Source organism: Porcisia hertigi, chromosome 34, assembly GCF_017918235.1.
Source record: "Porcisia hertigi strain C119 chromosome 34, whole genome shotgun sequence".
NCBI lineage: Eukaryota > Euglenozoa > Kinetoplastea > Trypanosomatida > Trypanosomatidae > Porcisia > Porcisia hertigi.
The window spans coordinates 826,138-846,515 of NC_090593.1; the positions used below are offsets into that span (position 1 = coordinate 826,138).

At 53.0% G+C, this 20,378-nt stretch overlaps 2 protein-coding genes across 2 annotated transcripts; both read right to left on the reverse strand.

Moving 5' to 3' along the window:
• Positions 1–1,221: 1,221 nt before the first annotated feature.
• On the reverse strand, positions 1,222–4,953 carry JKF63_01768 (uncharacterized protein; the record flags this gene model as incomplete). The annotated part of the gene is made up of 1 exon (XM_067897814.1): positions 1,222–4,953. The coding sequence occupies one exon, from the start codon at positions 4,951–4,953 to the stop codon at positions 1,222–1,224; it is 3,732 nt and encodes a 1,243-aa protein (XP_067753971.1).
• Positions 4,954–11,375: 6,422 nt separating this feature from the next.
• JKF63_01769 (uncharacterized protein) lies at positions 11,376–12,659 on the reverse strand (the record flags this gene model as incomplete). The annotated part of the gene is made up of 1 exon (XM_067897815.1): positions 11,376–12,659. The coding sequence occupies one exon, from the start codon at positions 12,657–12,659 to the stop codon at positions 11,376–11,378; it is 1,284 nt and encodes a 427-aa protein (XP_067753972.1).
• Positions 12,660–20,378: the final 7,719 nt, after the last annotated feature.

Genomic DNA, 20,378 nt, shown 5'->3' on the forward strand with positions numbered 1-20,378 from the left:
AAATCTCTGCAACTCGCATCACGAATGCGCATACTGCAGAGCACGTTTTCCTATTACTAGACAAGGCCCCCACATTGGAATAAATCACAACCCTAACAGAGCAAGGGGGGGGGTGACGCTCGTGCTCGGGAGATGGGCCACTACTCGCTGCTGCGTATTCGCGTCAGTTGTAATCAAAGGGGAGCGACACAAAGAATCGATTAAGTACGGTCACACACGCGCGTAAACTCCAGAATGGGGAAGCCAATGGAGGCAACGAGAGCCTCTACTAGCCCACACCGAAAAAGGCAAACCAAATGCTAGGGAACAAGAAAAGGGAACAGGAGGGGGAGGGGAGGGAACAGAGATACAAGGCACACGGAGACACCTTGATAAAAATGAACTATACATTGGCCGCACACGGTCTATATGTATATATATATATATATACGTGTGTGTGTGTGTGTGTAGAAAAAAAAGGGGGTTCCTGTCCCACGTGTCCTTTAATCGCGAGCAAGGAAACGAGTACATATACAATTTTATACATATATAAACATATATATATATATATATATGTACACATCTACACATGCACGGACACACACACACACACACTCATACCGAAATACATAAACACAGCACAGCACAGGTTGACCTGATTTCGTTTTACCGCCTCTACATTGGGGTCGTCTAGGGGCGAGGCATCTCTGTCGTCACGCGTGATAGTTCGCTAACGCCTTCCTATTTCTTCCTCCTCCTCGACCCCTCATCGTGTTTTTATTTTGAAGAACAGCAAAAAACAAAATACAGCAACAACAGCAAAACAACATAAATAAAATTCAATGTACATGCCTTCCGAACCGCGTCATCAAGGAAGGTTTGAGGGGAGATGTTTCATGGAAAGGCATCACCGAAGACAAGTGTGTGCGTGTGTCTCTGTGTGCGCGCTCGAGCAAACTCAGTATCCATGCAAAACAGCACAGATTCCCTCCCAACATCAAGACAGTCGTTTTCCTCCCCGCCCCCTTCAGCCGCTTCTAATCCCCCCACCCCCCACCCCCACATACCCAAGCACACAAACTGGGAAGCAACCAACAGTACTTGGGAGGGGGGGGGGGGTGATGGACGCCGCGTCTGAGGTAACGCGAGATGCGAGAGCAGCAAGGCTTGGGGTATCTCGCCAGTGAAAATCCTTGTGCGGCCCCCTCCTACTCCTGTGATACCGCCCTATATTGCCTTGCGCTAATCAATTCCAAGAATGCGGCGATGCTCATCGTTTACATAGGGAATGTAGTACGGCTGTTCGTACCTATCGCCAATGCGCGCCGCACACTCTTCTGGGCTTTCGCGCACGTGCATCATGTCATGCGAATGGTTAATAGCGACCAACACCTCGTCCCTTCGCTGTATTGCCTCTTGCCGCTGACGCTGCTGCTTTCGCTCCATCCGCTCTCTATACGGGGCAATCGCCACTCCATCATCGCGCGGCACTGCGATGACCCCATTTATACCGCAGCTGAAGCTGGCAGGACCGTTGCAGTTCTCCACCAATGCCAGCAGTTCACCCGCCTTTTGTCGCTCCTCTCGCATTGGCGCCACCGAGTCCCCACAACGCGCTGTCACCCGCGCAATCTCCCGCCGCCGCTGCTTCCTCTCCGCCAAGGACCCCAGCTGACGCTGCTGATAGAACGCACGTGAATAGTAGAGCAGATTGGTGTCTCTGCGTGGGTCATGCCTCATTTTTTGCCAACTCCTATAGGCGCGCTGAATCGCAGCTGCTGCGCGATGTTCTGTGAAAGCGCGCTGCTCTTCGTGGATCCGCGTGTCCAGCACGACACGCCGGCGCAGCACTTCGGTTGGCCGTAAGCGCAGTGACTCCTGCCAAGCCTGACGCTCCTTGGTCGCCATCGTTTCAACGAAAAGGCCTATGTGATATTGGTCGCGCTCAGCATCACGCAGCCGCTGAACCTCGCTACTGCGCTGCAAGCAGCTAATGGCGTATGTGTCGATGGTGCCTACTCCACTTTGTGACCCACACGTCGTCTTGTCCGCAGCAGACGCATCTGCCGTGTTCGCATCGTCAGGCAGCTCCGTTGTGCTTTCTGGAGCGGTTTTCGGGGGTGAGGATGTCGCCTCCGGGATACGTTTTCTCTGTCTAACCTTTTGGTATTCGATGGCGGGAATGGTCTGCCGCGCACGGACACCAGCTTCGATGGCAGGGTGGTACGAACCAGCGCGGTCCATTCGAAGTCGAAGCTCTCGAATGCGGAACGCGACCTTACCAAGGAAGCCTCGCCACACACGCTGTATCGTCAGGGCCGCCGAGTTGCGCTGCTGCACCGTGCGAGAGTCCACGCCGCGTCGACGCTGATCTGCCAACGTCACGCGAAACCAGAGCTGAATTTTTGCGGCCGGTCCGTTGTGGCGTCTGAGGTAAAGCTCACGCCACATGCAGCGTGCACGGTAGCTTCTGTAGGCCATCTGGAGGACCAGCGCTGAATAATCACGGAGCTCAGACGCCGCACGCAGCATATTCGTATCGCGTCCGGTATGTATTGGAAAGTTTCCAGTTAGTCGATGCTGATGGTGTTGCGTGAGACGGCTGCGAACAAGGGCACCACGCCAGAGGGCCTGGATCCGGCAAATGTGGCACCTCACATCGACTTCATGGAGTTGAGCCTGGACGGGAGTACGGCGGGTTTTGACGAGATACCGAACGCAGACCGTCTTGGCCAGCCACTTCTTAGCACAGCGCAACAAGACGGCAGGTACAACGTATCCGCCAACCTCGCCGTGCTGATGAGAGGGCGGTGGCGGTATTTTGCCTCCCCCAGATTTGCCTCTCACCTTGTTGGCAAGCACACCAAGGGCCTGTCGCTCACGACGGCGGCGTTGCAATTCCTTCAATCGATGCAGTTGAAGCTGACGCCGTGAACGACCAACCGAGTTCCACCACTGCCTCCACGCCTGTTGTATAGTAACGGCCGCACGGTTTTTAGTGCGGAGCTGAATTTTCTCCAGCTCCCGCTCAAAGGCCATCTGAGCTTCCGCTGCCTGTCTCTCCGCCTCCCTTTCCGCGCGGTACGCCCGCTCTTCTTGAAGCTGGAGCTCACGGCTTGCTACCGATTTCGAGCACAAGGGACCTTTTTTTCCAAAAAGGCTCCGCTGCGGTGCCGATTGGTGTGTTCGCGAGCTGCCAGGCGCGGAAGCAGATTTCCCGCTCTTTGTGATCGTATGGCGCTCGCCGGCTGCGGGGGTCGCGGTGGATATGAGCTCCGGTACTGTGTTGTTATATGGGTCATCGTCGTTGTCCGATGCACTGCCATTCCCTGGCAGCCTCGCTCGCTGGGGTTTCGTGCGAGGAGGTGGAGCAGTCGCGTACGATGGTCGCTGTACTACTGGCGGTCCGGGAAGTTTGCGCAGGGGGAGGGGCGTTGTATTGGCCGGGAGTGAGGGTGGCGGCATACCGAACCGCAAAAAGCTGTGTCCGTCCTTTGCTTTCTCCGCGTCTATATCCAACAGATTTCGTATCGGGCCAGCGGGTCCGACGTATTTGGGGACACTGCGGCTGATCACCAGAGAGGCCACCTGGAAAGGTTCCTGGAGTACTGTCTCCAGAGGCGTACGAGAGTCGCTCACCGGAGTACCTGAGAGATGAACAGAGTCCGCACAGAAGTGATCTACTGAGGCCGCCACGCTGCTGAGCTTCCTAGAAAACTGAAGTTGGTGTGCTGCGGGACTTTGCGACGATGCGCCCGTAACGAGCGCGCCGCGTTCGCTATCGGCGTCCCCCACAGAGTCACGCTGAGTTGCCGTGTGCGCCGAAGAGCGGGGCCGATCCTGCCCCTCTGGGCATCCTCCAGTACCACGACGTTCACCGCTGGCAGCTGAGCCTAGGGAGTGATTTAAGACGGCAGAGGAATGGACTTTTTGTCCACCGCTATCCACTCGAGGCCCCGCCGCATGAGGCGCATCCGGGGGGATAGGGTTGTGTGCAATCTGGTGGTAATGGGCCGGTTCTCCAAAGTCGAGGGTGTGCAGGGCGGCCCTAGCCCTCTCCTGCGCCGACAGTGGCTTCGGGGAGAGGGACTCCGGGGTGGGACTTTCGAGCGTCATTTCATTGCCCACGCCCAGCTCACCGCCTCTTTCAGAGGCCTCCGTCTCGCCCCTATTTTTCGCGCTGGAGTCCAAGAAACTCCCGCGCGACGTCAAGACACACTTTTCCTTGAGCATCATGGTGGTAGGGTGTTGCTCACCTAGCACGCTTTCAGCTTCCCGCAACGCTTGCCGCATGGTCGGCAGCGCTGCGTTGCGCTCGCGCTCGCTGGATTGCTGCCCTAGCGCCACGGCAAGGTTGTGCAGTGCAGTGATGAAGAGAACTGGTTCGGCATCTTGTGCTGCCATCACACACTCCTTTGCGATGACCAACGCCTCCTCCGCTGCTCCGCTGCTCAGCAGCACCGCAGAGAGATTCAGCATAGTGGAGCACGATGGTTGGCCAAAGACAAGCGTTTCGACTTGCTTTGCACGCAAGAACTGTCGTAATGCTTCATCCACACGCCCGTCACGGCGTAGTTGGCATCCGTCGTTGTTCAGCGTCAGTGCGTGAGCGAGACGCCAGGAGTCAACGGCAGTGGAGGGCATATGGGCAGAAGCCTTGCACTGCATGGCGTGCAAGCGTGCTTCCAGTACTGGTAGAAGCGCTGCGAGAATGCGCCGACTAAAATCCGTGTCGCCAATACGGAGAGCCTCCATGGCCGTCTCGTTCCACTGCACGAACACTTCGAGGGGGGCGCGGTTCAGCACTTGAACCGTCGGAGGAACAAGAGGAACCGCAGGCTGGGCTACCGACGACGTGTCGGCATATTTTGAGTGGCGGTCTCGCTGTGCCTGGCGCTGCGCTTTAAAGCCACGTTTGGCCCTTGTGGCGGTGTCACCGCCGCCGCGCAGTCCGTGTTGGCGAATACTCTTCATGGGAGTGTATTTCGAGAGAGGATAGTGGAGTAATCTGGACTCTCTGTTCAGGGGACTTCTGCTGTGTGTGCCTCCAGGAGAGAGAGGAGGGGGGGGGGGGGCACACTCCACCAAAAAGGAAGGAGACTTGCCAGCACTTTTTTTGTGTGTGCACGGAGGCAAACCGCAATCACAGTAGAGGGTTGGGATTTGTATCAGGAGAGAAGAGGCGAAAATGAGAGGTATAGGATCTCGCGCATTATTGGCACACGGCTCACCGGCAGAAGTAAAAAGCGGCTCCCCTCTCTCCGCCCCCCCCCACCTTTCCACCGAAGATGCTGTAACTCATATTCACGCTTGCGGTAGTGGGTGCAACCATGGGAAGAGAGGGGTCCAATGAATTAGTACACCGTCAGCGTATGTTCGACCAACCTTCATGAGCTTGATTGGCTGTGGTTCCGCTCCAGTGCATATTGAGCGCAAACACAAAAGGTACAGAAGAGAATTGCTCTCCTCCGTCCGCCAACCTACACAGGCGTCCAAGATCCCCACCGGTCTTTGTCATCTCAATCGAAAAATAAAACATGCAATTCGCCAAAGAAGTCGGCTCAAAGATCAAAAGAAAAAGAGGAGGTGAGGTTGTAGAGACGGTTTCCCTCAATGCCCACTCCATCCCCCCTTACTATTATAGTTATGAACATATATATATACATATACATATATATATATATTTATATATTTATAACTGTGTGTTTCTACATCTCCGGGCTAGTACTTCTTTACTCCTCATAAAAAAAAAAAACACTCTTTACGGAATGTCAAGAAAAGGAGTTACACAGCAGTGCACACACACACACACACACACACACGCGCGCGTACCTACCAAGAGACACAAGAGCGAAGCACCATAGCCGCACAAAGCACCGCCTTGGGAAAGCTTCCTATTGTACGCCATGTATGTAAATCTCCGACACGCGCCGTCATGTTAGTTTTTTTTTCTATTTGTTTACGTCCAATCACTGGCCGTGCACAGTCCATCGCCTCACTACTTGTCCACTGCAAGGCCTCGCTTTTTTTCCTTCATGTCCGCACCGCGTACAGAGAATGTAGGACAGGCAACATATGGAAAGGGGTGCAGGGAGAGGGGGAAGAGGAGGGAAGGCGGGGTGAGTGTACGGGGATGTTGTGGGAGGAGTAACTGTAGGTGGAGGTAGCAAAAAAAAAAAAAAACGGGGAGTTCGCTGTATGTGGAGGGAAATGAGGCGGGAGGCCCCCCTCCTGCGAGATGGGGAGGTCGCTCGCATACGACACATCCGGAAAGAAGAGCGAACAAAAAAAAGATCGAGCTCCATCAGAAAGGGAAAAAGGGGGGGTAGGCGATACCCCAATCGATACATGCACCATCTCCCCCCCTCCCCTAAACACACACACACATACACACAACTATAGGCTAAACACCTCCCACCCTGGCAGAAAGAAGGAAAACAAAGTATTTCATCATAAAAAGAGAGGGACATGGCGGAGAGGGAAAGCCATTATTCCGCTACACCTACTACTCCTACACTGGTGCGTGATACAACATATAAAAGAAAAACACGGCACCATCTTGTGCAGTGAAGCGCACAAATATACACAAATGCGCATCTCCCAATGGGAAAGGGAGGGAGGGGGACGGGGGCAAAACAAGATAGGAAAGATAAAAGACGATATATATATATATATATGTGTGTGTACATATGTATAACAGAGGAGACAAACGTACACAGCTACTTACTAATCACAAAAGTTAACCACAACTATCCCTAGGCAACCAAAAAAAAACCGAGACAAACCCCCCATGGAAAAAGAGGGGGACAGAGAGAAGCATCTCACGCACGTACGTGGAACGCTGAGTACGGATGGTCAGAGGGGGGAGCGAGCTCGCGAGGGAAAAAAGCAGAGTTCTCATGCAAAACGTGCATGTGTCAATGACACAGGCGGCGCCTTTCTACACGAACAAAGATTCCCCAACCGTGGGACGCCCAGACACAGTAAATATGTACACAGGCCCTCCTCCTTTCCCGCTCTGCTGACCCCACACGCATGCACGCGCGCACACACAAAAAAACAACGACAGAGAATACATACATATACATATATATATAAGGAAAAAATCAGCAGAATAGAAAAAAAGAGGAGAGAAAAAAAATGAACACTACGATGCGCGTACCGCCGCAGATGCATTGATCATATCAAAAGAAAATAATGAAAGGGCATACGTAGACATGCACGTATACGCGCACAAACACACACACCCACGCGCGTGAACTCGTATAAAAATCGGCACTGAGTATTTCATCTACTTCACCCAAGTAGAGCTCTCGTCGATCAGCGAGAGGCCCTCAGAGGGATGCACTCCCACCCCCTTTTTTTGCAAGTGCAGTGCTGATGTGTTTTTCCTAGATGCTGTCAGCGTGCCAGTGAATCCGATCAAACGCCGGTGACTTCAAAGTGCTTAGCATCACCTACTTTGTCTTATGCATTTTTATCCAGTGTATTCGGAGGCCACTGACACCGTCCGTAAAGAACATGAACAGGCACTACCATGTGGCAAAGAGCGCACGCACACCCAGACACAGAGAGAGAGGTTCCAGCAGGTTTAGACAAAACAAGCCAGCCTCACTCATGCGCGCGCGCACACACACACACACAGCCGCACCGTCACACACGTTCGGGGAATACTAAAAGCTACAATGAAAGTAAGCAGCTTCGAGAATACACAGACACTGACACACAAGCTGAGAGGCTGGCATATTATCTAGAGACATCTTTAGAAAAACAAAAAAATGATCAGGCCGCGAGCCTTCGCGAAGAAGGAGTGAGGGGGAAAGGGGGAAGAGAAGAAAAAAAAGCCCTTTCACATATATGTATATATATATTTATATTATCAAACGCACCAAGCAACACGCGGAGGGAACCCGGGGGAGGGGGGGGGGAGGAGAATACACTAAGCGAGGACAGATCATGGGAAGGGCCACGAGGGTAGGAATCGGAACTAAGAAAAACAGACGGGGGTGCGAGAAACACAAAAGTAAAAAGATGTACACGAATATCAGAGAGAGCGCACACGCGAGAGTTATCGTACACAAAAAAAACAGCTGAAATAAAAAAAAAAAAAGGCTAAGGAATACAAGTTAGTATCCTCGCCTCGGACTGGGAATACGTTAGATGCACCTCCAACTCCGGGGAAGGTAAAGTTTAGGGTACATGAGGGACCAGAGGAGAAGAGAAATAGCAATTGAACTACAAAATGAGGCGCTGCAGCTCAAGGCCATGTCCCACATCATAGTAGAGTGTGTAAACTTTTGGCTTGAAGCCGGACACGGTGCTGTGCACCCACGGGTGTGTGCATGTTCGTGTGTGTGTGTGTGTGTGTGTGTGTGTGCGACAATAAAAACAGTTTCCCACAATGAACACACACGGGAAAAGAGAAAAAAAAAGAGAATGCAGACATGCTGCTCACCGCGGCATCGATTTGCGTTTACGAGGTCACATCACAGCACACATAGAAACGGTAAAGATCTCAGCCACACACGCGCTTGCACGCAAACATAACACTGCCCCTTTCAAATTGGATATCCGGTTCTCTAACGAGATACGCAAGCCTCCTCCACGTAGCTCTTAACTTTTGTACATCAGTGGGGTAGATTCACAGGCAACCGTGTTGCGTGTGACGCAGGGAAGCAAAAACTCCCATTCCAAACGGAAAAAAAATGATTATAAACTACGAATGCGTCTGGATGCTACCCGTGATGGGGTAAAAAGGGGTGCAACAATTTCGCATTGGTGAAGAAGAAGAAAAGGGGGATGTGGAGGGAGGGGGCAGAGAGAAAGAAAAGTATGATCCTCTCAGGGAAACCGTTTCTTGTCATGATACACTCTCGCTGCCCTGGACCCGTGTGCAAAGCTCTTGTGCGAAGTGAGAGGTATGTCGCTACCTGCATGCAATGCGCTGGTGTGGGAAGGTCTATATGTGCGTACCTTTCGTTTCGGCGGGGTGATCCCGGCGAAAAAGCACATGATCGAAAAAATTGAAAAATGCCCCTCCTTACAACAAAAAGCTTCCGACTCCCTCCTCCCCTCCCCTCCCCATCGACACTATTTTTTCCTGGTGCGTGTGGAAGTGGGGAAGTGAAAATGTAACCGACAAAGACAAGCAGGCAGAGATAGAAAAGGCACAGAGAAGACGAGGGGAGAGGGAGGGAGGGAGGGAGCGGGGGGGAGCATCACTTGGAGCGGGTTGCTTTCATAGTTGGCTGTGAGGTGTGTTTGTGTGTGTGGGGGAAGGGGGAAGGGGGGGGATAAACAAAACGAGAGAATATCAGGCAGGCGGGGATGCCTTTAGTAGGCCTACCGCCCAAGCGCTGCTGAGCACGGCATTCGACCGTTCAAAAGGGGGCTGGGGGAAAGACAAGATGATGGCTGGGACAGGGGGGAAGGAATCGGAAAAGATCAAAGGAGGAAAGGAAAAGGGGTGGGGTGGGGAGGGGGGGGGGTGCGCCAATAACAACTAGAGAGGAAAAATAATGTGAGGGGAAGTCTTAAAAGAGAGAGCTAGAGAGAAGCTGGATATATATATATATACACACACACACACACGCGCATATACGAGTTCAGGCGTTTAAAAAAACAAGACAACACTCATTCATGAGGGCTGAGAGGAAATCGACCAGGGAAGGGGGTGAAGGAGAAATATCGAGATTGAGAAGTGGGAAGCGAGGTAAAAAAAATCTTATTTTGTTCTTGGTGTTTGTATGTGTGTTTTTTGTTTTGCATGTACGCACGCAAAGAAGATATATATATATATATATGGGAGAGGGAGGAAGGGAACAAAAAGAAAGAAAGAAAAGACCCTAAAACATTTTCGAAACGACTGAAGGAAGAGGGGGGACGAGGAAGGTGATGGAATAATATAAAAAAAAACATATTAATGAGTAACACTCAGACAAAATATAAAAAAGTTACCAGGAAAGGCGCGCACACCAAATGCCAGAATGTTTAAGTATAGAAACGCCGAAGCGGCTGTGCAGCGTCACAAGAAGAAACGCAGGAGACAGCTGAGCAGTGCGAGAGGGAGGGAAAGAGGAACTGAGAGATCTCCGAAGCGAGTGTGTGAGTTTCGGAGTAGACTTGGGGGTAAAGTTGGGTAGGAAGAGGAAGGGCCGGGGGGGGCGTCCAAATCACCATGTTATAAGGGGAGCGTGATACCTAGAAGTTCATCGTCGCGTTCGCATGGCTGCTAAGTGTTTCGTCCTAAAAACATTCTGCACCCCCCCCCTCCCCCCCCCCCCACACACACACATTCTCGCTTTTCAGAGAGAACAAATGATTCACCTGCGGTTCTCTCTTAGCCCCTCCCGTCTTTGGTTTTCCCTCAACTGTATCTACGGATTGCTGAAAGTCAGTGAGCCTTTGAAAACAGAAAAAAATGTTTCTGACTGGCGCCTTGGAGGAGTACTAGGGAACGTGAGGAGGTCGAGCAAGGACGCAAAGCGTACATGCACACAAACCAAGACCATCGATTCCCATAAGCAAGTTCGAATAGGTTGAGGAAAACACGTGTTTTTACACACGCACAAAGTACAGTACTTTTTTTTTGCTCGATTATGCGCGTAATAGTCAGAGGAAGGCGGGGGGGGGGGGGAGGGATAAAAAGACAAAAAAAACACGCAGAAAAACAAGAGAAATCATGGCAAGACCAACGTGTTGGGAACATTTGAGCATGTGGAAAAAAAAAGAGAGAGAAGGGTAGCATGTCTCTGAAGACGAGCACAACGATGACCCCTCATCCCTTTGTTTTACTTTGTTGTTGCTCATGCGCCCCTGTGTGTTCCGGGAGTCTAGGGTTTGAAGAGGAAAGTTTGGGCAAAACGACAGAGGATTGTGTATCGGAGAGGATGGTTCCCGGTGTAAATGCATTTTCGACCTTCACCCGCATGTGACCTCCCTCTACAGACAAAACAACGTGAAGAAAAAAAAGAGAAAAGGAGGGGATTGGGGGCGAAAGGAACAGGGAAACGGGCTCTGTTCGGGGGAGAGCGCGGGGGGGGGGGGACAAAAGAAGCGAAAAAAACAAAAATGTCAGTGAGAAGTACGATGGAGGATATCCCCACACAAACAAAAAAGAATGAGAAAACATGTCAGTAGAAATAGAAAAAGGAATCGCTGTGAAGCTGGGCGCAGACCTCTGCTAAGCGAGAAGCTTGAAAAGGACACAGCACGCACACGCACACGTCAAAATATCGGTTCCCAGAGAGGAGAAACAGTCGGGACGGAAAGGGAAGGGGAAACTCAAAAAAAAAAGGTGTTCGGACATCTCAACCTCCGCCTCGTCTGCTTTGACATTTTTCCAAGATTTTTTTTCTCCGGTGGTGAACTGCTCCGTGGATGGGCTCGGTTCATGGCTAGTGCGGGTACAACAAGAGTTGCCACACTTTGGCAGCGGGCACAGTCACCACCCGCGCCGTGGTGCTCAGCAGAACACGAACGAGCAGAATGCAGAGCGACCGAACGATGGACAGTAGTCCTCTGCGCCGGTGACATTGCTGCCGCCCCCCTCTCCGTGAACGGAAACTACCCGTTCGGTAAGAGTCAGGCCCCACTTCCCTCTCGCGCGCAATCGAGATCAGACAAGCGTGCAGGGCCTGCTGTTGTCTTGTGATGTTGGTTAGTGTGCCTGGGTAGATGTTGGGCAGGGGGGACGCACGGCTCAAGTCTTTTCGATCAACAGAGCGAGGCCCGAAGTCGAGCGTGGCTGCTTCCCGTGCCAGAAAACCGCTGGCGCGGTGAGAGCTCTGGGGGCCCGAGTGTTGTTGTTGTGAAGAGAAGAGGCGACTCGACGCGTCGAAACGTAACGGTTCAAATGTCCTGCACTCATTCCAGTTGTTGGTGTTCACGCTGGTGGTGCACCCATCACGCACGGCGGAAGCGATGCTAAAACACACGGGAGGCGTAGTTCTTGCGGTGTTTGCCTTATCGCTAGTCAGCACTGCGGTTTCATGAGCGATGCCACCACTGGTGCTGGGGAAGTAGGCAAAGGAGGGGGAAATCGGTGACTGTGTACTCTTTGGGGTTGAGGCAACGCTGCGAAGAGTCACAAGTGGCTCCACAGCACCCGTAGCACAGACCGATTCCACACTCGTCAGGGTGAAGTCCTCCTCCGCCTCGCTTAGCGCCGCCGAAACACACGAAGACACTCCGTGCAGTCCACTACAGCTGCGGTTCGAGATGGCACCATCGACTGCCCTGTAGAATGGGCCCCCGTTACTCGGCAAAGAGGAACACTGTATTGGCTTCGTGAGTGAGCCATAGCAAGAAAAAGGCCGGGAAAGGCGCACCCGTGGTGAGACACACGGTGAGTCCCCACTCGTGATGTTGCTCGCCGTGAACCCGGTGCCGCCCGGTCGCCTAGGCGCTGACAAACACGTTGTAATGCGGTCATTCGGCTTGGCCGGCAAGGGGCCATCTGTCGCTGAGCAGTGGAGCCACGTGTCGCCGACGGTGCGAGTGCATGTTCCCTCCTGTACCGAGAAGGCGCTGGTGGTGAGCGTCGCGACCTCAGCGTCCGCAGAGAAAGAGAAGCTTTGACGACGCGGGGGTGTCGCAAAGCGGCTGTGGTTCACGTGTATACCGACACCTTTGACGGTAGACGACTGACTACCGGCAATGGAGACCCCGCTAGGGAGCATGGCGCGAAGGTTGTGTAGAAAAAAAGTCGCTTGTTGGCAGCGCAAAGACGAAAATGGAGTTCCGAGTGATTCTTTGCGTGCGTGTAGGTTGGGTGGGGTTGCGGGAGGTGATAAGGATCCAGCGACCATCAACGATCAAAATACAACGACTCTCATCTACGTCACCCACAGATAGTAGACACAAACAAACAAAAATGACGAGAGCAAATGATAGGCACGGCAGGTGAAGAGTTGAGCTATAAAAAAAGGGAAATCTTACAGGTAAGAGAGACAGTGTCTCCCACTTTCGGGACCGTATATATATATATTTGAACAGAGAACAGACACCGAAAACACGAAACGCCACGAGAGAAGAATAGTCAGGTCCCGGCGCCACCCGAAACAAACCAAAAAAAAAAGCACGCACACACCGAGCTGTTTTACACTTTGTACACGGAATGGGTAGGGGAAATGACAAAAACGGAATTTACTGAAAAAAACGATACACTTTTCCTCTTGCTTTTTTTTCTTTACAGCGCGCGCACGTGTGTGTGTGTGTGTGTGCGTGTGCGTGGGGAGGGGGGAGAGGAAGAGAATTGAACAGATTTGGGGAGTATCACTACGGTATTTTCTGTACACTACCCGATACGTCGAAGTTTTTTGTGTTGGGAAGAAACAGAAAGCTGTATCGGCGCGCTGGGGAGGGGGGTGGGGGCAACTAAAACGCTTTTAGTAGGCTGTTTGGTTCTCTCTCAGCTATACCAATCCACTAGATTCACACACCGAAACGGGAGGGACTACGGCTGCACGCTCCACTGCCTGGAAAAGTGTGGTAGAAGCGCAGACTGAGTCGATCCTGTTTGGAGAGATACTCAGAAGTCCCACGACAATTTAACAGAGAAAAAAAAGGGCAAATCAAACATCAAACAGAGAAAACAAGAAAAAATTAATCGGAGAGAAGGAGTGGGTTTCGGGGGAGAGGGGGGGGGAGGGGGCAAAAAAAAAAAAAACGCTGCAGCCGCAGAGCGGCTGTAAGCAACCGGAGTGGCACTTCGAAAAACAGAAGAACGTATGCAGAGATACACAAGACACCAGAGCACTAAAAAAAAAAAACAATCACGGAAAAAAAAAGAGACGGTGCTTGCGCCTCGCTTTTACCAGTAAAAACTCCTTTCGATCCTTGGAGAAGTGTACAGGACGGTTCCATACATTTACTACAGGGAACTTTGTGGTTCAAATTAGTGTGCGTTGAAGCGCTGCTTCTCGCACAAAAGAGATCCAGTGCACTGCCAAAACAAAAAAAAGGGGGGAGAGAGAGAGAACGACAAGAAAAACGCACGCACACCCCAAGACCTCAGGGTGGACGGAGGTGTAGGGAGGGGGGAGTAGCGGAAGAGAGAGAGAGGTGGGGAAGAAAGAGAGAGAGGTGGGGAAGAGAGGGGCGTTAAACTTCAAAAAAGCTCAAGAAACCACGCCAAACACCCAACTCCGCACGAAGGAAACGAGCAGAGAATCCCGAAAAGGCGACTACGTACTTGAAAGAAGAAAAAAAAAGGGAAGAAACAAAGACAGAAAAGCTTGACCGGTCAAAGCGCTAAAGGAAAAAAAAAAGAAGTTAAGAAGGGCCGTCCAAAAAAAAAAGGTGAAGGACGTTCTTTATGGTATCGACACACCTGTAAAGTCAAATTTGTGATGAACGATACAGGCTATGCCGCACTTGAATAAAATAATAAAACCGAGGAGTAAATGATTTGGCTGTATGAGCGAGTGGTGCCGAAACTGATAAGAGCGCAGATGGTGGTGGTGGTGGTTGTATGTGTGTGTGAGTGTGAAGTGGGAGGGGGGAGGGGGAATAAGAACCAAGGCAGGAGGTGGAAGTGAAATGGCGCTTATACGACACCTTTCTTCCCTTCAGTTTAGGCGGTGCTCAGAAACCAAATAAAAAAAAACTGTGGGTGGGAAGAGAAGCATCCGTCACCGTCACGGTTTGAGGTAAAAAAAAAAAGGTGCGCGGGTAGCGGAGTCCATGGTGGTAATGTGAGAGAGAGAGGGGGGGAGGGGGAGGGGGTAGGGGGGACGAAAAAATGGAGGTGAAGTGCAAAAGAGACTTTTCCAATCATGAACGGTAGACATCAGTGACACAGCCCTGAGGCATCACGGGAACCGAGATGCCAGGGGCACAAGAAGCATACATACCTCTTCCACGCGACCGGACAACGGATGAGGCGCAGAAGTCTAAAATTCTTCGCTACCTGGATAATTTGCTTGGATGGTTTCCTGGTCGAGTGACGTCGATCGAAAAGGGGGGGGGGGCTAAGGGGAGGGAGGAGAGGGAGAAGGGGGGGATAGGTTTTAGAATGGGAAACGTATGTGCGCTGAGAAGACGCCTACTTGCAGTTTTTTCTTTCCTCTTCGCGCATCCGAAGACAACAAATGTCTGCCACACAAAGAGTATATACAAACCATATTATATATATATATATATATATATCTACGCGCTTTACTTCGATTTCCTCGTGATCACTGCTCCTCGGCTTCTTGATCACGGAGAACGATTACGGCGCACAAGCAGAAAGGAAGTCGTCATATCAGGCGTGCACAGCATTCTCTTCCTCCACTCTTCGTGCTCCAATGCATGCAAAATACAGGCAACTGTCACCAAATGTTATTGCGTGCGCAGCGTCGTTCAGAGGGCCCTCATTAGTGCTCGCCACGTCGTGCTTCGCCTCTTCGTCCTCACATCAACACCACGAGACACTCTGAAGGAGCATATCCACATGCGTCTCACATTGAGTTAGCGTAGCATCGAATTGGCTGATGGCGACGATACCGCCAGCCACCGCACGCTCTGTCACCATGGCAGTCTCCTCCTGGAAGAGGCGGCGTGTTTCCTGTGCGGGTGTCTGGGAGACCCCTGCCTGTGACTCCATCCAATCGGTCCACAAGTCTGCAAAGAATGGAATTCCGCCGCATTTGCTGAGGGTATCCGGCGGGATGATAGAGACCCACTCGAAAAAGTCGATGCAGGGTGGTGACCGCGGCGGCACGGCAGCGATTGTGCGACTTTTGTTGCTTTGCCTCCGCAGCTCCTCGCCAAAGGTGCCTTCTGTGCAGCTCCTACACGAGATGTGCTGTTCTGGTGCGCTTGGGGGCACCTCACGCCCGAGCTGTGTAGCGGAGGTGCAGGAATGCTGACTAACGCCGGACTCTCTGTCGACTGATGTCGCCGTTGCCTCGAGGTGGCAGCGACGACCCCCGGGTGACAACCCTCCTGTCAGTTGCACCTCGACGTCGTGGCGAGAGGAAGATGTGTTGAGCTCACCATGCTCCTCATCACGCCCGGACCTGTCCTGCGATGCTGCTTTCTGCCACTCCCGTCTGCACGCCTCGCAAGCTGAGATGGGGGCCGGCGACGATGATTGAGTGGTGTAGGTCACTTCCATTCTCCTGGCGAGTTGACCCAGGTGGTGTCTCTCGCGTGGCGGGTAGACGACCATCATACAGAACCGTTTTAGGCGGGGCCACGTCAAGCCGTGGCTTAGTCGCCTCAAGCTGAACATCAACCAATCCTTGTTGTAGGCGACGCCGTACTCAACCTGCCCCTGTGCAAACGCGTGGAGGACGATGGCGAGACTCAGTGAAACGATAATGACACCGAATACGAACAACAGAGGGCCCCCAAAAAAAAACACAAACAGGCTGCTAATGTTTTCGCTACTTGGAACAAGGAGGTTCGCTGATGTCCAGAGGGTTAGGCACGTGAACAAGGACTCGGCGAAGGTGCTGTAAAAATCTGTGAAGGGCCCAAAGACTGCCCAGCCCACCAAGGCATGGGCGCTTACTACCGCCGCGTAGACCGCTGCGAGCACCACCAGCGTACTGCTGCTCCGCTCCACAGCAGTGAAAAAAAAGTCGAGTGGCCTCAGCACTACGCGAAGGGTGCACAGGCGGTTGAAGCAGAAGAGCACAGCAATCGCAGCTGAAACCGTATGCCGGTCGTACAGGTGTTCAATCGAGTCAAGGAAAGCAGGATAAACGCTCGTCTGCATCGGGACGGAGAGCTGCGGTGCCACGGCAACGCTCAGCTGCAACCAGAGAAAGTAGTAGGCGACGGAAACGAAAAGACTGACGACAGCCCCAAGGTCCATCCAGGCACTGCAGTCTGAAAAAAGCAAAATGGCCCCGCCGTTATGGCGGGTCTGCTCGTACAGGCGCGCCAACACCGAGCACAAGTATAGGGCGGTGTAAGCCGCCGTAACACAGACAAGGGCCAGCTGACCTGTTCGCGCTGCAGTCCAGACGGGAAAAGAGCGATAAACAGCTTTATTAACGTAACCTCCCGCTGCGGAAACCTCAGTCTTGTACTTCACGAGGTGAAACGAGTCGGTGGACGGCGTATAGGAGAAAAACTCCACCACAACATAACGGGTAGACCAGTTATCAACAAAGAAGCAAGACTGGTTGGCAATCGCAGCCTGGTACTGCGCGGCGAGCGACGCAGTGGCACGAAAAGGAATGTCAAAGGTGTAGCCGCCACAATGGTACGTGCCAAATCGACCCGTGGTGGCCACACAATAGGCGCCCGCGTCCTCCGGCGCGCGATAAACATACACTGGAGTGGAAGAGCCGTTGGAGGGGTGCCTAAGGGAAAGCGATGGGCAGCGCGAAGGTGTTTTATCCTCACGGCTCCGGTCGTACTGACGTGACCACCCATCCCTTGGAAACACCACCGATTCTGGCGGGTACATGCGGCGCTGCAGCGCAGCGCTGTGGGAGCGCATTCGAATGGTGCGCGTGCGCAGTGCGCCCAGAAAAACGTGCTCGCCGGCGTCCACCCCCACCTCACTGTCATAGAGATACACAGAAGGCGGGTAGTCGGTTGCCAGTGCTCCATTGCTACTACCGCTGCTTGTGCTCACAAAAGTTGCAGAGAGAGGTGCCTCAGGAACCTTCGCCGTGTCAGTCCAACGCACGGTGTTCCCATCAATCCCCACGTCGCGACTCTCCTTGTCACCAGAGAAGGTGACAGAGGTGCTGTAGCCTTTGGTGTCCCTCAGGTTCGTGTGTTTTCTTGTCGTGTGGTCATTCAGCGCGGCATCCGCGTGGCAGCCTTCGCGGTAACCTGGCCGCGTTTGAAAACTGCTCTTCGCACGCCCAACCACTTGTGGGAAAATACTGGGGAGGACAACGCTGGTGAAGAATTCCAGCCAGTCAGTCTGACTTCGAATTTGAAGGAAGACACGGTTCGCGCGGACCTGAGGCGTCGTCATACCAAGAGACTTTTGCTGTCGGAACCTCTCCAGTTCCACCGCCGCAGACGGAAACGGCGAGCGTTCGAGAAGTTGCCGAATCACCTCTGTCTGATACACATTCGTGTGTTTTGTGTCCACGCAGTACACAGTGTACAATGAGGCCAAGGCCAGCAGCGGGATGGCGAAGATGAGCTGTCGCACCATGCGATTCCACGTGATGCGCTCACGCATGTGGGTAGCGATCACACTGACTGGAACCCGTTCAGTAAAGGGATAGACACGGTCGGCCGAGGGCAGTGGGGAGGGGAGATCTTTGTTCCCCTGGAAGCCCGCTGAGGGCTCCGTCTCTGAGATGCACCTCGAGCAGCGGCCCTTGGCGTCGTCGTCGCGACGGCCCTTTGTGTTCGTCAAAGGTAGCGGTGTTGTTGCCGACCGCTCCGACGACGAATACCACGACGATTCGCGCAGGGACGAGGACCGATCGGGGGCGTTGCTATTCGTCAGACTAGGATCATGACACAGGCGACGACAGCCGCTGTCGGCACGATCTGTTCCAGTAGAAGAAGGCGAGGACCCCGTCACCGCAGTCAAGGTACTTCTCCGCCTTTCTGAAGTCAAATCGGCACTTCTCCCTCCCTTCCCAGATCGGTGCAGCCGCGCTGTCCCCGGTGTCCCCTCCTGACGCCGTGCTCGGCCTGTGCGATCTGCTGGGGTATCGGGTGACCTTTTTCCAGTGGACACGTTAACACTGCGGGTGGCTGGGGGGGTTGCGCTCATTGATGAGGCATCCGCTGCATTTCCGTGGAGCTTCAGGCCGCCTTTCCCGGCTCCATGGGTCGCACGAGGTTCGCGCCTACCGGCGTCGAGGTGCTTTGAAGCAGCCGCGAGTGTACTTCTCGCTTTCTTGTGAGAGGGCGACCGTTGAGGATTGTCCAGCGGCGCAATGTCAGGCGGAGACCTCGCTGCGTTTACCGCTGGAGAGCCTCGAGAGCGGTGCACCAGGGTGCGGCCACGAGCTTTGTAAACGCCGCGGCTACAAGAGCGCCGAGAGGGTGTGCTTTCTTCCATCGAGGGCGTGCTGCTGTCAGGGGGCGTGTCGGAATGCGGAAGACTACTGCTGCGCTCTGAAAAGGGCGCGGTGCAGACCCCATGGGATGTGCTGCTTGATGCTCCTAAGGGGCCGGAAGCGCGACGGTGCGTTATTGCAAACGACGCGGGGCACACCTTTGACTCTTCCATCTCTCTAGTAAGAGACAGAATGGGTCCAAGTGGAGGGTGAGGGGGGGAAGAGAACGGCTGCTACATGGCGGCTGCAATGAAAGACAAAAAGACGACAAGGGAGTGGAGCATCCCTTACACCGAGGCCCCCCCTTTTTTTTTGAGATGAAATGGCTCAGGTGCCACAAAGGACACAACAGTCAATTTCTTTTAGGGGGGGGGTTAGGTGCAGCCATGGAGGAATGCTTTTGGAATCCCACAACAAGGAAAACCACCTAAAAAAAGGCGTCCATGGGTAACAAACAAAAAAAAGGTGAAAAGAAGGTGTGTGAGTGATAGAGTGCCTGAGTGAGTGAGTGAGGGGACAGCAGAGGAGATGCACAGCCAAGAATAAATTCACGGGGGCAGAGGTTCCCAGGAGATGCGCATCCAAAAGAGAGTGCCGACTGTGCAAGAGCGGCAACACAAATGTTAACAATAGGAAAAAAAGAAAAGCGAGGATCGGACTACTCACACGGCTCTTCTTGTTTCTGTATCGTCACTGCCTCCTCCCCGCTCCCTTACAGACACACACACATAAAGAGTCACAGAAGAGGCTAAAACGCGAAGAGGCGCAAGATCGACAGAGCCACTAACCTCAAAAAGACACGTGTGCACGGGGCTGGTGTTCCGCTTCGGTGTTGCTGCGCATACGAGGGGCGCCGTGTGTTGCGCGTTTGCGGGATAGGAGAGTTGGGCTTCTCTTTGTGTGTGGGACCCACTCGCGCTTTACCTTGCCCGCTCCCCCCCCCCTCCCCTCCCCTTGTATTCCGTCGATGCGATTTCACCACACCGCGCAAAAGGGGGTTCCCGAAAAAAAGAGGTAAAGGGGTTGACTTTGAGCGTTGTATTCCCGTTGGGTTTCGTGTTCGGCGGGTCCACCATCTCCCACTACCCATCCGGGATCACAAGAGATTCTTGGAATCCACCCAACACACATGCGGACACGCACACTTGACCAGTGGGGTTCACCGGTTTGTCACGGCTCGCTTCTCTTCTCCCGTTTCTTCTTGTGGTTTATTTGGTGACCATTACACGTCATTAAAGAGGTTGAAAACAAACAAAAGAGGACAAGCCCGCATACACTGCCCGGTGCGCAATGTACGACACAAAATTGTTATTTTTGGTTGTATCGCGGCTCGGCTCAGGAACAAAGAGAGAGCTACGGAGTGAGCCCCGCACCAGCGTGCACCGTCGTTCTTAGAGACGCACACACACACACACACACACA